The 17,957-nt window shown below is 47.4% G+C and overlaps 1 protein-coding gene across 10 annotated transcripts in view; it reads left to right on the forward strand.

Moving 5' to 3' along the window:
• The window catches only part of ATG7 (autophagy related 7), a 274,952-nt gene that overhangs the window by 41,418 nt on the left and 215,577 nt on the right, over positions 1-17,957 (forward strand). For all 10 annotated transcript variants that reach the window (XM_044933623.2, XM_044933624.2, XM_044933625.2 and 7 more), the window contains 2 exons: positions 12,449-12,537; positions 14,111-14,232. In XM_044933623.2, coding sequence (XP_044789558.1) covers positions 12,449-12,537; positions 14,111-14,232 — 211 coding nt within the window. The remainder of the gene's footprint in view (positions 1-12,448; positions 12,538-14,110; positions 14,233-17,957) is intronic.

The following is a 17,957-nucleotide window of genomic DNA, read 5'->3' on the forward strand; positions in this document are numbered from 1 at the left end:
TGTTGGACTGTGAGCTCCCCGAGGGCAGAGACCGAGTCCCACATGTATCTGCCTCAGCGTAGTGGCCAGCCCTCGCCTCAGGCCCCCAGGAAAACTCTTTTGAATGAGGGAAGGAGTACTGTAAGTGTCTTTAGATGTGATGAGATAGATAGGAAGCTGTCCTAGCCGTATTAAGACACTGAAAATTAAAAATAAAATATTGATGATGAGTATAATGCAGGTTTGAAATCAAGTGGGAGAGTTTCAGTTGCCGTGTAGGTACGTCAGAGCTGAGACGAGACAGGCCTCTTGCTGGTGCCCTGGCTCTTCCTTGGCCTGAACTTCAGGTGCCTTTTATTTTAAAGTAGATTTTTTTCTTTCTCACCTACACTAGCATTTTCTTTGTCAGAGGGAGCCCTCTTTAGATTGCTGACTGAGGGTTGGGTTTTTATTATAATTCTTGCCCCAGGCCCCACCCCAGTCAGATTTGCAGACCTGTAGCTAACGTAGCAGCAGCAAGACCAGTCGTTGGTGCTTCGAGGCCCCATTGTGACAGCAGATGGGGCAAATCAGCCTGGCTTTGAAAGCGGCTGGACTTCAGGTTGTGCGTGGTGAAGACGTGGTCTTCCCCCAGAGGGCAGCTCTGCCAGAACCACAGTTGGCAGTTGAAAGGGGGCTTTCACATGCTCTGTCGTGTAATGACTTCGTGACATAGGTATTCTCAGTACCTGCGTTTCCTGTTTTTATTTATTTTTGGCTGTGCCGGCTCTTTTGTTGCTGTGTGCCCACTATCTCTGGTTGAGCTTGCAGGGGCCACTCTCTAGTTGTGGTGGGCAGGCTTCTCATTGCGCTGGCTTCTTTTGTTGTGGAGCACCAGCTCGAGGGCCCTTGGGCTCCATAGTTATGGCACACGGGCTTAGTTGCCCCCAGGCATGGGGGATCTTCCCAGACCAGGGATCGAACCCATGTTCTCTGCATTGGCAGGTGGATTCTTAATCACTGGATCACCAAGGAAGTCCTGCATTTTCTCTCTGATGCAAATGAGACTCAAACGGCTTAATTGTCTGGTTCTGAAGCCCATGCACTTTCTTCCAGTCCGTTCTCATGTCACTGGGGGAGAGGTGGACCCTGCTTGCCATTTGGAATCAAGCAGGTCTGACTCCCGGTGTTGCCACCTCGTAGGTCTGTGACCTTGGGGGATGCGCACACCCTTGCGTCACCCAGGTCTCGCTGTCCCGTGGTGGTAACCTGCGTGTGCATGCTTGCTCAGTGGTGTCTTACTCTTTGAGACTCCATAGACTGTAGTCTGCCAGGCTCCTCTCTACCCCCACACTGCTGACAAAGAAGAAATGCGATGACGTGGATAAAGTGCCCAGCTTGCAGCAGGTGGGCAGCATGTGTCCAACTCCTTTCCTCCTCAGCAGCAGCCAGTTTTCAGCAGCAGCCAGTTTTTAAAGCCTGAACAGTTCTCTGGCGTATCCTGTGAAGTGGTTTGGGTGAGTTGGCGAGGCCCCTGATCCAGAGGCCAACCACCGCCCGATTCAGACGTGGCATCCTTCACTGGGTTAAGGCTGTATCTCAGGAAAGCCCGGCATGGCTCAGCGCATATCATGAGCACCTCCTGTGAGCCAGAAATTGTGAAATATGATTGCACCTGTTCTTGTGGAACCCGAGTCCTTATAGGAGCGATGAGACATCGACTTGTGGAAAGTTAGCTAGAAATTCAAGTCACAGAAAGACGGGCCAGTGAGATGACACGGACGATACTTGGTGGTTTATCTGTGCCTCTGTGTCCAGTCTTGTTCTCGGAAGGATTGCCAGAGGCTACACAGACTGTGGACTCTCAGGAGCTCCATGGCCTCGTGGCCGACCTCCCTTCTGTGGTCCTGGGTGTCCCATCCACCCCCCGCCATGCCACCCAGATGCATGTTCTCACACAGCAATTGGATTGTGTCCCTCTGCTACCTGAAACCCCCCTGTGGTTCCTGTGGTCTTCAAGACAGAGTTAGAAAGGCTCAGCATTCAGGGCCTCCTCAGACTTGGCGCCTGCCCATCCCTCCCACCTCGCCTTCTAAAGTTCCCCAAGCTGTGCCCTCCAGACACCCCTGCTGCCCTCGTCTTCTCCCCATCTCCCGCCTTCGGTCACGCCGGCCGGTGTTCCTCCTGCCGCTGGCCAGTGCCTTACCCCCTCCCTTCCTAGTCCACACCCTGGAAGCGCTGGCGCGGTCCTGGCGCTGTTCGACACCCCTCTTCTGTGTGCTCGTAGTGGCCCCTCTCCAGGCACTGACGGGGCTTCCATGCCATTGCTGGTTTGCCGCAGGTCGTCTCAACTGGGATCCCTGATCAGCCCGGAGCAGTGGTCACACCAAGACCGTGTTACACCCCACAGCACATGCTCCACATGTAGCGTGATGCCAGACACTTGATGGGCACACGGTGTGTGTGTGAATTTAGAGAGGAGAGAGCTGCTGGTCCTCATGGACAAGCACAAGGCTGGTGAACATGGAGACTTCCCAGGAAAGCAGGGCTGGAGCAGAGCCCTGAAGGCATGAGCGCTTCCCTGGTGGCTCAGCTGGTACAGAATTCAGTGCAGAAGACCCGGGTTCAATCCCTGGGATGGGAAGATCCCCTGGAGAAGGGAAAGCCTACCCACTCCAGGACTCTGGCCTGGAGAATTCTGTGGACTGTCCATGGGGTCGCAAAGAGTCGGACACAACTGAGCAACTCTTTCTTTCTTTCTGGAGACGTGATGTCTGTGAAACCTAGCTCTCACTTCACTCGAGACCGTTCCTGCCTCACGGTGTGAACCCTGTTCACTTGCTTTCACATAATTCCACTTTCTCTGTCATGTTCCTTGAGTCATGAACTTTCCTTGAAATTTTTTATCCTGTTCTTCGAGGAATAGGCATTCTTTTCGACATGAATTCTTCGCCTTTGTGCTCCAGCTTCCTGTTTTGCTCTATTTCCTGCCTCCTCCTCTTAACAGGGACTTTGACCCTTGAGAAGCCCCTGCTCCTCTGTGAGCCCTGTCGTGGTATCTTCACACAGAAGCTGGAGAGCCGTTGGAATCGCCCCAGGTTTCTCTGCTTTGAGTCTGCTTTCTCTTCTGGGAAACCTGGCGCCCACAACCCTACTGACCACCGTCTCCAGCCTGAACTTCCTCTGGACCCTGGCCTGCGTTAGCCAACCCCCTGCCTGCCTACTCCAGCACCTCGAATTCAGCATGTCTGAGTTGATCTCAGGGTCTTCACCCCGGGTCTGGTCCTCTCCTGGGCATCGCCGTCTTGTAGCGACACTGTCATCCATCCGGTCACGAGAGCTGGGAACCTGGGCAGCCAGCTGGCCACCTCTCGATCCTCTACCAGCACCATATCCGTGGATCTCACCTCCTAAACTTCCCTCTGTCTGCCGCCTCGGCGTTTCTTCTGCCACCTGCCCAGCCTGAGCGTCATGGTCTTTCATCTGCTTTCCCACAGTAGCTTCCCAGTGGGCTCTGTGTGCCTGCTCAGGCCTCCATCCAGTCCGTCCCCATATCATCCCAGGAAGTCTCCTGAAAAGCAGATCTGATCATGTCACTCTCCAAATGAGGCAGAGCAATGCTGTCTCTCCTGTGCTCTAAGAACCCAGGTCCCCCGTGTGGCGTGCAGAACCCCATGTGCCCCGGGCCCTGTGCGGATCTGTCCCCAGGTCCCCCACATGGTGTACAGAGGCCCCCACATGCCCCGGGCCCTGTGTGGATCTGTCTCGTGTGCCCCATGTGGTGTACAGAGGACCCCATGTGGCCCAGGCCCTGTGCAGATAAGTCCCCGGTCCCCGTGTGGTATACAGAGGACCCCATGTGGCCCGGGCCCTGTGTGGATCTGTCCCCGGGTCCCTGTGTGGTATGCAGAGGACCCTACATGGCCCGGGCCTGTGTGAATCTGTCCTGGGTCCCCCGTGTGGTATACAGAGGACCCCACGTGTCCCAGGCCCTATGCAGATCTGTCCCTGCTCCCCCATGTGGTATGCAGAGGACCCCACGTGGCCCAGGGCCTGTGTGGATCTGTCCCTGCTCTTCCGTGTGGTATGCAGAGGACCCTACATGGCCCGGGCCTGTGTGGATCTGTCCTGGGTCCCCCGTGTGGTATGCAGAGGACCCCACGTGCCCCGGGCCTGTGCGAATCTGTCCCTGGTCCCCGTGTTGTATGCAGAGGCCCCCACGTGGCCCAGGCCCTGTGCAAATCTGGCCCCCGCTCCCTTGGTGCTCCCCTCAGAGGTGCTGACTGCCCTCCCCCTGCAGGGCTGATGCCTGGAACTCCTGTCTCCTTTCTCTTCTTCTGTCTCATCCTCTCCCCACCCCTGTACTTCCTCTCTTCCCAGTTTCTTCAGAGTGAAACTTACTCATGATTCTTTGAAGAAAACTCCCCCCACCCGCGACTTCCGTAAAATGGTTTATGCTGCCCACAATGGGTTTTCATAGCACTCCATTTACTGAAAATCTTTTAGTCTCCTGTGCAGATTTTAATGACTCAGATTATACTAATGTTTTATTTTAGCATAATACTAAACTCTGCATCAACATCCTTTTTAATAAATACGTATCATCATGAATTTCTCAAGTTTCGGACATTTAGGTCTCTCGTAATTCTTCACTATTAGGAGCTTCTTTATGCATGAAATCCCACCCTCCCTACCCTCCTCTTTGTACTTTGAATTATTTGTTTCCTTAGGAAAGATTTCTAGATGTGGGATTACTAGGTTAAGAGGCTGGGCATGTTAAGGTTTATCCTCAGTCGTGTGCTGGCCGATGTCTGACGGCAGGCTCTCGGGCTGGGGGGTGCTGTGCTTTCGTGGTGTCTGCTTATTTCTGTGGCCTCAGCTCTCCCACCGTGCCCCCCACCCCCCGCCAACTCTTGGGTTTCCAGTGTGTGGAAGTCATGTGCTACAGAGCCAGGAAGGGCCAGTACCCGGTGGCTTCCCCGCCTGTGGGGCCAGCTCCCGCACCGCTGCTTCTGGTGACTCCTGCCCGCACCGCCGATCTCCCTCAAGCTAGCAGTGCTCGCTGAGCAGCACTGAGTATTATATGCATTGGGCTGGCTGAAAATGGGCTTTGTCTAAGCTCTTTTTGCCCTCCATTGTGGGTCCCGGTGGTGTGATGCTGCAGCTGTTCCGGGGTTCATGCTGATGCAGCCCCTGATGCTGCCCCACTGCCCATCGTCAGGGAAAGCTTGCTTGACTGAGTCTCGTTCTTTCTCCAAAACAGCTCTTTGAGATTGAATGTTTGGGAAACGTTTTGTCATTTTGACAGCGTCAGCCTTCAGTTCTCAGGTTGTGAAATCTTAGGACAAGAGCACTAGCAAAGGAGCAGTAATTGGTCTGCTGTTGGTTAGGGGCTGTTTCTTCATTCAGCGGTATCCACATCTTGGTCTCCATCGCTGACATCGCCACACATGAGATCCCGGAACTTTTTTCCTATACTTTTAAAACACATAATCCCCTTTGTGCATTTCCTGTTACATCGAGTGTGTGGGTAATAGACAGTCATTTGTCAGTTAAGCATGTTTTATGGCAGTGTGGAAATTTCTCCAGACGCTCAAGTTGGCAATTTTGCCCTCTTTCTCTTCTCACGTTGTACTTTTTCAGCAAATTGCTGGGTGGATGGTAGCCAGCTCATCACTGAACAACTTCAATGAATTGTATGCTCTCAGCCAAGGAGAAAGGAGCATTTATTTCATAAACCCTCTAAATAGATTTTTTTTTTTTTTTGCAATTACATTTTGTTTCTTTCTGCTGAGTTCTCTTGTAAAAGGAAGTGATTTGCCCATGTTCACACAATGAATCTGTGGCAAAGCCAGTTCTAGAATCCAGATCTCCTAGCCAATGGTTATTTCTGACTGCCATTTACGAAGTCTGTTTACCCAAATAGTTAAACTGGCTTGCTCAGCCTCATTTGGACTGAATCCTACAGTGATTAAGCTTGTAGGTTTGATTCCTAAAGCACTGAAAGATTTTGGGGTCACTTTTGAATCATCAGAGGACTATTTCATTGTGTTCAGCCTGGCGTCAAATAGATTCTGTCATCTTCCTCTCTGGACGCTTGCTCTTCGTACTTATGTGTGCCTCCTGTGGGTAGAAGAGTTCCTTTAAAACAGATTTGAGCTAACCTCCCTTTATAAATAAGTGGTAAATTTCTCTTTAGTGGTTCATTCCTTCTCTATAGCTCATTTTTAGGTCAGGTTGCTCTAAGAAACTTACTCCTGGTCCTATCTAAAAGGATTTTTTTTTCTTACTACCTTCCTGCCTGGTTGCCTTTGTATTTAGTGTCAGAAATATGCTCATTTTTTGAAATTAAGCATCCACTTGTACTATCTGATGTCACATTCTAATTTATATAATTTAAATACCATTTAGTCTCAGCTCTACAGTTTCAGATGATGAAACCTAGACCCAGAGAATATTTGATAAACTAGAACTTATCCTCCTTTTTCTCCGCCAGCTAAGAAATGATAACTTTGAAGCTGAAGGTAGATGACTATCGGTGATAGACTGAACTGAACGAAGAGGTCGATGGATTTACTGCAATGGAATTTTTGTTGTTATGGTTCTCACTGGTTGCGTGCTTCTCTTGTTCTCAGTCTCCGTGCCAAGTGCAGATGAGAGTGACCCTGTAGATGAGAAATTTAGGCACAGAGGTATCGGGAATTGCTGAAGATCAGATGAGAGTAACTCAGAACCTTTGATAACAGCCCAGGTTTATGGAGTTGTATTTGAAAATTGAAATGCAGCATCTCTGTATGAATGGCATATTCTGGATTGATATGTCTAGGTTCTTCCCAAATAAAAATTGAAGAGCCTTTAGACACCAGGTAAAAATGAACCTTAATATAGTCTATGTTTTTTTGTAACCTATATATATATTTTTTTTCTCTTTAATGGCCTATAAAGCTCTAAAATTCTGGAGCTAGAAGGACTCCTTTGAGATGAAATTATTTTACTATTTCATTTTACAGGCGAGGGAAGACCTTCCCCAAGGTCTTAGAATCAATTAACGGCAGGATTAGAACCATACCCACTGGGCTGTAGCCGGTACTTTTTTTTTCCCCCACCATCAGGCCATTCTCTTCTCTAAGCTGTTTCAAATGTTACAGCCATTGAATGCCAGCTTCTCCCTTCTCCCCTCTTTCTTGCTGGATGAAAGAGTGATTAATGCCTTTGGTAAATTTTTTAAAGTGTGAAGTGGAAGCAAGGATGACTTATTAAATGTAGTCAGCCTGACAGATGCCATCTATCACAGTCTATATGGGGGAACAGAATAAAGAGTTGCCCCCCCATGGTGGTGATGGCCAGCTGGACCAGGAAAACTCCAGGAAGGTAGCATCTCCAATCAGAGAGCGCGTGAGGTGGGGGCCTCCTTCTTGGACTGCTCATGCTTTTCACAGGAAACAGTCTCTCAGACCATGCCCTCACCGTCTCACCCAGGAAAATCCCAGGGTTAAAACATCAGTAAGTGGAGAGCCTAGGATGTTGAGAACGGAAAGAGTGGCGGCATCAGGGAGGAACTAGTCAGGTACTTGTTGTTGTTCATTTCCTAAGTCATGCCCGACTCTTTTGATCCCATGGACTGAAGCACACCAGGCTTCCCTGTCCATCATCATCTTCTGGAGCTCGCTCAAAGTCATGTCCATTGAGTTGGTGATGCCATCCAACCATCTCATCCTCTGTCGTCCCCTTCTCCTCCCACCTTCAATCTTTCCCAGCATCAGGGTCTTTTCCAATGGCCAAAGTATTGGAGCTTCAGCATCAGTCCTTGTAATGAGTATTTAGGATTGACTGGTTTGATCTCCTTGCAGTCCAAGGGACTTTTAAGAGTCTTCTCCAACACCTCAGTCGAAAAGCATCAATTCTTTGGCGTTCAGCCTTCTTTATGATCCATCTCGCACCTCCATACATTCTCTAGCCTGGTACTAAGGGTGGAAAATTGAATACAGTTGATGCTATCTCTTGAGAAACCTATATGCAGGTCAGGAAGCAACAGTTAGAACTGGTCATAGAACAACAGACTGGTTCCAAATAGGAAAAGGAGTACATCAAGGCTGTATATTGTCACCCTGCTATTTTAACTTATATGCAGAGTATGTCATGAGAAACGCTGGGCTAGAGGAAGCACAAGCTGGAATCAAGATTGCTGGGAGAAATATCAATAACCTCAGATATACAGATGCTGCTGCTGCTGCTGCTGCTGCTGCTAAGTCGCTTCAGTTGTGTCCAACTCTGTGCGACCCCATACACAGCAGCCCACCAGGCTCTCTGGTCCCTGGGATTCTCCATGCAAGAACACTGGAGTGGGTTGCCATTTCCTTCTCCAGTGCATGAAAGTGAAAAGTGAAAGTGAAGTCACTCAGTCGTGTCCGACTCTTTGCGACCCCATGGACTGCAGCCCACCAGGCTCCTCCATCCATGGGATTTTCCAGGCAAGAGTACTGGAGTGGGGTGCCGTTGCCTTCTCCGAGATATACAGATGACACCACCCTTATGGCAGAAAGTGAAGAGGAACTCAAAAGCCTCTTGATGAAAGTGAAAGAGGAGAATGAAAGAGTTGGCTTAAAACTCAACATTCAGAAAACTAAGATCATGGCATCTGGTCCCATCACTTCATGGGAAATAGATGGGGAAACAGTAGAAACAGTGACAGACTTTATTTTTCTGGGCTCCAAAATCACTGCAGATGGTGATTGCAGCCATGAAATTAAAAGACGCTTACTCCTTGGAAGGAAAGTTATGACCAACCTAGATAGCATATTCAAAAGCAGAGACATTGCTTTGCCAACAAAGGTCCGTCTAGTCAAGGCTATGGTTTTTCCTGTGGTCATGTATGGATGTGAGAGTTGGACTGTGAAGAAGGCTGAGCACCGAAGAATTGATGCTTTTGAACTGTGGTGTTGGAGAAGACTCTTGAGAGTCCCCTGGACTGCAAGGAGATCCAACCAGTCCATTCTGAAGGAGATCAGCCCTGGGATTTCTTTGGAAGGAATGATGCTAAAGCTGAAACTCCAGTACTTTGGCCACCTCATGCAAAGAGTTGACTCATTGGAAAAGATTCTGATGCTGGGAGGGATTGGGGGCAGGAGGAAAAGGGGACGACAGAAGATGAGATGGCTGGATGGCATCACCGACTCGATGGACATGTGTTTGAGTGAACTCCGGGAGTTGGTGATGGACAGGGAGGCCTGGCGTGCTGTGATTCATGGGGTCGCAAAGAGTCAGACACGACTGAGCTACTGAACTGAACTGATGCTAATAAGTTCATGGTTTTCTGCCAGCCACCTTCCTTCCCTCCCTCCTTTAACCCACCCTTTCACCACCCCTTCCCCCTGCTCCTGCTCCCTCTCTTCTTCCCATCTTTTCACCATTCACCTGCCTTCATTCGGTATATGCTGTGTATCTGTGAACTCATCGTGGAGACCTGGAAGCTACTGCCTGCTCTGTAGATGCTCCCTCTGTTCTTTTTTTCGAATGGCCTTTATCTTAGAATAATTTTAGATTTACAGAAAAGCTGAAGTATAGTGCAGAGGCTACCCTCACCTGTTTGAGTTTTCGCTAGTGTTGTCACCTTACATCATCACAGTACATTTGTCAGAAGTGAGAGACCAACATTAATACATAACCATTAACTCCACTCTGGAGTTTGTTCACATGTCACCAGTTTTTCCATTAGCATCCTCCTGCATGCAGGGATCCCATCCAGGAGACTGCATTCTGTTGTCATGTCATGTCTCCTTCTCCTCTGGTCTCTAACAGTTCCTCAGACTTATGTTGTTTTTAGTGACCTTGACAATTTTGAAGAGTTCAGTTATTTTGGTCAAATGCCTCTTAGTTTGGGTTTGTCTGTTGTTTACTTAGGATTCAGTTCAGTCCAGTCGCTCCGTCATGTCCAACTCTGCAGCCCCATGAACTGCAGCACGCCAGGCGTCCCTGTCCATCACCAACTCCCGGAGTCCACCCAAAGCCATGTTCATTGAGTCGGTGATGCCATCCAACGATCTCATCCTCTGTCGTCCCCTTCTCCTCCCGCCCTCAGTCTTTCCCAGGATCAGGGTCTTTTCCAGTGAGTCGGCTCTTTGCATCAAGTGGCCAAAGTATTGGAGCTTCAGCATCAGTCCTTCCAATGAATATTCAGGGTTGATTTTCTTTAGGATTGACTCGTTTGATCTCCTTGTTGTCCAAGGGTCTCTCAAGAATCTTCTCTAGCGCCACAGTTCGAAAGCATCAATTCTTCAGTGCTCAGCCTTCTTTATGGTCCAACTCTTACAACCATACATGACTACTGGGAAAACCATAGCTTTGGCTATATGGATCTTTGTTGGCAAAGTGATGTCTCAGCTTTTTAATATACTGTCTAGGTTTGTCATAGCTTTTCTTCCAAGGAGCAAGCGTCTTTTAATTTCATGGCTGCAGTCACCATCTGCAGTGATGTTGGAGCCCAAGAAAATAAAGTCTGTTACTGTTTCCATTGTTTCCCCATCCATTTGCCATGAAGTGATGAGACCAGATGCCATGATCTTGTTTTTTGAATGTTGAGTTTTAACCCAGCTTTTTCACTCTCCTCTTTCACCTTCATCAAAAGGCTCTTTTTAGTTCCTCTTCACTTTCTGCCATTAGAGTGGTATCATCTGCATATCTGAGGTTGTTGATATTTCTCCTGGAAATCTCGATTACAGCTTGTGATTCGTTCTGCCGGTTCCTTCTTGTGATGTACTCTGCTTACAAATTAAATAAGCAGGGTGACAGTATGCAGCCTTGACTTACTCCTTCCCCAGTTTGGAACCAGTCTGTTGTTCCATGTCCAGTTCTAACTGTTGCCTTTTGACCTGCATACAGATTTCTCAGGAGACAAGTAAGGTGGTCTGGTATTCCTAGCTCTTTAAGAATTTTCCAGTTTCTTGTGATCCACATAGTCAAAGGCTTTGGCATAGTCAATGAAGCAGAAATAGATGTTTTTCTGGAATTCCCTTGTTTTTCTAATATTCAAAATTATCCCTACTATTTTTTCTTTGGGAACGAGTCACTAAGTTGAGCCCACACTCAAGGTGGAGAGGGATTAAGCTCTGTCCCTGGAGGGTCTGTATCTACATATATTGCTTGGAAATCTGTAAGGAAGACTTGTCCCTTCACCTTCAAATATTCGTCTCATCGTTTATGTCATTATGGACTCATAGGTATTTATTTTGGGTTGGGTTATGGTCCAGTACTACGTTCTTTATTTCCTTGCTCGCCTTGTGCCAGCCTTGGCCACTGAGAGCTCTTTGCAGGTGTCTCTGGTGCCCCTTGCCGTGCCCCTGGCCTTCTGTTCATTCAGCACTTTCTAAGTGTCTGGTGTGCAGTGTGCTCCAGGCTCATCTTCTGTTTTCCCTGCTGTGTGTGCTCAGTCACTCAGTCGTGTCTAACTCTTTGTAACCCCGTGGACTGTAGCCCACCAGGCTTCTCTGTCCATGGGATTTCCCAGGCAAGAACACTGGCGTGGGTTGCCATTTCCTCCTCTATCCCTTTCCCATGCAAGGATTGACCTTGCTTCTCCTTTGTCCCCTGCATTGCAGGCAGCTTCTGTACCACTGAGCTATCAGGGAAGCCCCTTTTTTTTTCTTGCTCTAGCCCTAGGATTACTCATGTGTCCAAAGAGCCCCGATTGCTTTTACTGGAGAACGGTATTTAGAAATTAAGACCTCATTGTTTTTTGAGAGGAAGGAGACAGAAAAAGTGAAAGCTGTCCTGTATGATGTACAGAGGGATCAGGAAGCAGAGAGACAGGGTAACAGCCTCCACTGGGGCAGTCGTCATTAAAAAGAAGAGCTTTCCAGATGGAGATCAGGGCTGGGGGAGCTGCAAGCAGAGGACTGCAAGCAGGGAGGAAAAGCAGGCGAGCAGCATCGCCAGCGGCTGGCTTTTTAGTTTGGTGTGACTCTGCACTTAGGTACAGCAGTAGTGACCCTTCTTTGACTTTTCTCATTACGTGAAAATTAGCAATTTTCACAGACCGTATCTCTTTGAGACAGGATCTTCTCTTTGTGAGCCCTGACGGTTGGCTGCCCTCCCTCCCCACCCCGTCTTCCTTTCAGTCTTCCTTCTGCTACTGCTGCTAAGTCACTTCAGTCGTGTCCGACTCTGTGCGACCCCATAGACGGCAGCCCACCAGGCTCCTTGGTCCATGGGATTTTCCAGGCAAGAGTACTGGAGTGGGGTGCCATTGCCTTCTCCTAGTCTTCCTTCTAAATGAATCTGATTCCTCACAGAGGGTGAAGGGACGAATTGGACAGCCCGGGCCACCAGGACATTCTGTCTTCTGCTTTCTTCTCTTTCCTCCAGCCCTTCACCAAGTGTCTAATAGTTGATGCTTTTGCACAACCAAATAAACAGGAGAGGGGAGGGATTAGCAGTGTTTGTGCTGTGAATCTGACATGGTCCCTGCCTCACTCGAAGTCTTTTCTGTTCACAGATAACTATTGGCGTGTACGATCCCTGTAACTTAGCGCAGTACCCCGGATGGCCTTTGAGGAACCTTTTGGTCCTAGCAGCCCACAGATGGTATTTACGTGTGTGTGCGTGTGTGTATGTGTCTGTCTGCCTATCTGTCTCTGTCAGTCTTTGACTGTATGTTTTTGACCTTGTATCTGACTCTGTCTATATTTCTGTTTTCCCAAATGGATTTTTTTGTCATTGCTGGTGTAGAAACCAGATAACAAATCAGTAAATTGTCATGATCCAGTTTCCATTGGTGGTGAGCCTCTAAGCAGGTCTGTTACGGACCTTCAGATTCTGACTGTATTGCGCTGAAGACAGCATAGAGTAGAGCAGGACCCACAGCTCGGGGATTCCCATCCTGAACTTCTCTAGCCTCCACTTCAGCTGCATTGTGTTCAGGAAGGATTTTCTTATTGCTACCATCCTCCCTTTTTCCCGACCCTAAACTGAATAAAATGGAGGGTAGTGCACATTTGGAAAGATGCCCAACATCGTCAGTCATTCAGGAAATAAAATATAACAAGACAGTACTCGTTAATAAAGACAATAAGATGCTGTTACGAAAGATACTACCACACACTCACCAGATAATGAGATGCCTACCAGACTGAGTTTAAAAAGATGACAACACCAAGTGCTGTCGACGATGTGGTGAATCGGAACCCTCAGACATCACTGGGTACCTGTTTGGAAGTATCTCCCAAAGTTAGAAATATCTATAGCTCAGCAGTTTCCCTCTCAGGTACATAAAGCACAGAAATGCACCCTCAGATGCAAGCAAGACACCTATACAGGAATGCCGATCACAGCGTTGTTCTTTATAACCAAACACTGGGAATAACCCAGGTCTCTTTGGACAGTGAAATGGATCATACGGTGGAGTATTCACTGCCATGTAATGCAGTGTTGTAGTCAGCCTGAGTGAATTACTGGTACACTTATCACATGGATGAGTTTAAAAAGCATAGTGTTGAGTGAAGAAGGCTGGACCTTCTAAGTTAAAACTGAAGTCCCTACTTAGAAGTTAGAGTAGGAGTTACTGTTGAAGGGGCTGTTTAAGGACTGGGAGGAAGCATGAGACAGGCTCCTGTGTATTTAGGATTTGGGTATTTATATTTGTGTGTGCTTTACTTAGATAACGATGTCCACTGGAGATAGCTAGATCATAGACCTTCCCCAGAAGGATAGGGTTGCACGTGCTTATCCTGGTGGTGAGTCTGTGTAGCCGTGGGCTTCCTCACCACCGCCCGCTCTGTAAGCTCCTGTGGGAGAAGGGGCACTGGAGGAACTCATGCTTGTCTTGGGGTTTCTTTTTAATGTCTTTTGAGCTTCTTTCCCCCTGCATTCAAGATTCATTTGTCAGAATTATTTCTGTGCAATATGAAATCATTATGTAAAACTCACCTGAAAAAAATCAGAACCCGTTCCACACCCAGCCTTTAGACACTTGGACAAAGGAAGCCTATGTGGATGTGCTCAGAATCTCTGAGGTGAAAGCTGTTTCTGCCAAGGGTGTCGGGGGTGTGCTTACAGTGACTGGAATCCTCTCCAGCTGGGTTTGCCGAAGCTCTTACGTGAGCTCTCTCTTTTCCTTCCTTGAAAAAACTGAAACATAAACATCCGGGGCTGACACCAGGAGTGGCAGTTTCCAGTCCGTGGAAGTGGTCTGCTTCCGGGACCGCACCCTGCAGGGGGTGAGAGATGTCACCCACAGCATCGTCTTCGAAGTGAAGCTTCCAGAGATGGCGTTCAGCCCAGGTAATTTGCCACCTTGGAGAATGCACATAATTACCATTTATCAGAAACCCAATCAATTCAGTTCGGTTCAGTCGCTCAGTTGTATCCACCTCTTTGTGACCCCATGGACTGCAGCACGCCAGGCTTTCCTGTCTGTCACCAACTCACAGAGCTTGCTCAAACTCATGTCCTTTGAGTCAGTGATACCATCCAAGCATCTCATCCTCTGTCATCCCATTTTCTTCCTGCCTTCAATCTTTCCCAGCATCAAGGTCTTTTCAGATGAGTCGGCTCTTCGTATCAGGTGGCCAAAGTATTGGACCTTCAGGTTCAGCATCAGTCCTTCCAATGAATAGTCAGGACTGATCTCCTTTAGAATGGACTGGTTGGATCTCCTTGCAGTCCAAGGGACTGTCAAGAGTCTTCTCCAACACCACAGTTCAAAAGCATCAGTTCTTCGGCGCTCAGCTTTCTTTATAGTCCAACTCTCACATCCATACATGACCACAGGAAAAACCATAGCCTTGACTAGACAGACCTTTGTTGGCAAAGTAATGTCTCCACTCTTTGATGTTCTGTCTAGGTTGGTCATAACTTTCCTTCCAAGGAGTAAGCGTCTTTTAATTTCATGGCTGCAGTCACCGTCTGCAGTGATTTTGGAGCCCAGAAACCGATCCGGCCTCACTCTTCTTTCCTCCCTGTACAGTGGCAGTGGAGGTGAGCTGCAGCTCTTGCCTCTGTGTCACTGGGGATGTGTCCCTGGCACAAAGGGCAGAGATTCTCCCCAGGAAATTCCCTAAGGCAGTTTTTTCAGCCCTGAGGATTTTTTTTTCCCTTAATTTTTTGTTTTTGGTTAACAAAAGAATCTTTATTCCTTGCCCTTCTTACAGGAAGAATGAAGTATTAATGCACTAACATTTTTATTTGTTACAAAATATTATGTGTGATCTTATTCCCAATAAACTACTCAGCAAAAGTGCCATTTCTCCTTCCACATTTAATGTTCTTCATCTTATCCCCACCTCATAAGTTAGGAAATGCAAGCTCACAGATATGTTTTAGAGAGAGAGAGAGAGAGAGAGATGTGTGTTTATGTATAGATGGTCTTGCTTTTATGTCTATATCTGTCTTGAGGTACACATCACAAAGACAGAATAACAAACTCAAATTTGAGTAGAAGTAAAGGAAGTGAAGCCATCTCGTGGAACACCCCTTATGAGGGACCTGACTGCTGTGGTCGCTGTGAGGGCGTACTGTAATTGCTTCATAAATGCTAATTTATGGTAATTTCCCATCTTACCCAAAGTCCAGAACTCTTTCCAAGATGACCCCTTCAGCTTCTTTGTACGGCAAGCTCTTCCAAGCACTTTTACACGCTTACATGGCTCAGTTGGCTCCTGTACTGCGGCATCCACACTGCCCCAAGGCGCCTTGCTTTCTTCAGTCCGTGAGTCGTGTGCCTTGCTGTGAGTGTGTGTTTTGGGGATGAGGAGTGTTAAAATCTCTGCTTGGTCAGGCAAAAGAGGAAGCTGTTTACTTGCGAGTGTGGAGCCTTAAGATATCTTTTGTCTGTCCGCTGTCTTGTCTTGTTGCTGTTTAGCCACTCAGTCATGCCTGACTCTCTGCGACCCCATGGGCTGAAGCATGCCGCGCTTCCCTGTCTTTCACCACCACCCAAAGCTTGCTCAGACTGATGTCTGTCTAGTCGGTGTTGCCATCCAACCATCTCATCCTCTGTCGCCCCCTTCTCCCCTTCCCAGCATCAGGGTCGTTTCTGGTGCGTCGTCTTTGGATGTTTGCGTTTGATTTAGCACCCTCTCCTGCCTACCACCTTTGGGGAGAGACACTTTTCTTTCCATTTTTAAGATAAAGTCACTGAATTACTCTCTGATCCCCGTGATATCACGGATGCTTGGTGAAGCTGGCAAACCCAGGATACGCCACGCACTTCCACTTGAGAAAGCAGTTTTCTATAGCACGATACTTGATACTTGATATCAAGTGTAGATGATTTAGTTTAAGAAAGGCAAATGTTCCTGATGCAGATTGATGTTCTGTCTTAGCTGTAAATAAAACTTCATAATAAATAAAACTCTGTATTGTAATGTGAACTGAAGCTATTAGTATGGTAGTATCTTTTAACATTTCTGAGACCTCCCATAGTTGCAGTGACAGTCTCACAAGAAATAGTTTTGAACATCCTGTAGCTTCTTCTGCTCTCCCGGTGCAGCCAGGCTCCCTCTCCTTTGCTGACCCCGAGTATTCCTGCAGCTGGCTGAGGGAGGGGCAGAGTGGGAGGCCCCTCCTTTCAGTTCCTGTCCTGGATGTGCAGCTTTGTCCAACTCTCCTCTTTGTCCAGCTAGGGGAGAACAGAGCCTTATTTTCCCCTAAAAATTTTTTTCTCATCAGTTTGGGGTATGTCTTATGGATGTAGATTAGATGGAAGCAGGGGGCTTCCGTGGTGGCTCAGATGGTAAAGAATCCACCTGCAGTGCAGGAGACCTGGGTTTGATCCCTGGGTGGGGAAGATTCCCTGGAGGAGGGCATGGCAACTCACTCCAGTATTCTTGCCTCAAGAATCCTATGGACAGAGGAGCCTGGCAGGCTACAGTCTATGGGGTTGCAAAGAGTCAGACACGACTGAGCACAGCGCATAGTATTTTTAAAAAATGATCAATAAGTTTAAAGTACATCTGATTTCATTAAAATGGCTCTAACATTTTATGAGTACAGAGAGGTTTTAATTTGCGATGACATTTTGTTTTTGTTTTATGCTTTCTTATCTGTAATAGGAGCAAATTTAGATGGGAGTTATTAATCATAGTACTAGACTGTCTTTCTAAAGTTCCTGTCAAATTTCTGTGCCATGTATTAAAGAAACATTTTTTAATTTAATGTAAGAACAATAAGGAAATCAAACAAAATGTGAATCAGTAACAAGTTTGAACTTTTTTTTCCCCAGAAAAGTAATTCTGGAGTTCTTCTTCTCTTTAAGATCTAAAATCTATTATTTCAGCTTTAATTTTTTTGTGATGTAAAAAAGGACCAGCCCATAGCACCTGAACTAGAATAGGTAGGGGCATTTGTTTTCTGGCTTCCTGCTGTGAAAGATGCCTGCAGCCAGGTAGCTTTTGAAGCTACTTGGTTTCCCACTGGTCATCCTAGCCCAGAAATAAAAAATTGTGTAAAGGAAATCAACACCCCTTGGCCCCATAGTTATATTGAGCAATATTATTTTAGGAAACAAAGGTTAAAAGCTAATAGGTCCAAGGAAAGGAAAATAGGGTGTTGATAGAAATATAAAAATAGGAGAATTTCCAAAGAAAGCCAGTGTACAAGTAGTGACAAATGTAAAATTCCTGCCAATTGTCCTAAAATACCTCTGAACCTTAAATCAAGAAGCTCCTGTTTCTTCAGAGACTGTCAGTTAAAGCAGATACTGGAGGTGGTACTGGAAGGGTAGGTGGCTGGGTGAATTCCCTGCGAAGGAGTTGAGACTGTCTTCTGAATTTGGGGAATTCAGTGAGGAAGGGAAAGTGACTGAGGTCCCCAGGTGCGGGGCATATAAGCGTGGGTGGCCCCCTGGTGCAGGAGTTACGAGACCAGTTTTCCACCAAGGAAACCAGGATTCCATTGAGGTATTCCCCAGAGCACTCAAGGTGTTTTGTTTTGTTTGTTTGTTTTTTGAGAGGATTTTGCAGTAGTGGAATAGAGCAGCAGTTCCCTGAATGTGTCCTGTGGGGTTT

Source organism: Bubalus bubalis, chromosome 21 (genome assembly GCF_019923935.1).
Source record: "Bubalus bubalis isolate 160015118507 breed Murrah chromosome 21, NDDB_SH_1, whole genome shotgun sequence".
Taxonomy (NCBI): Eukaryota; Metazoa; Chordata; class Mammalia; order Artiodactyla; family Bovidae; genus Bubalus; species Bubalus bubalis.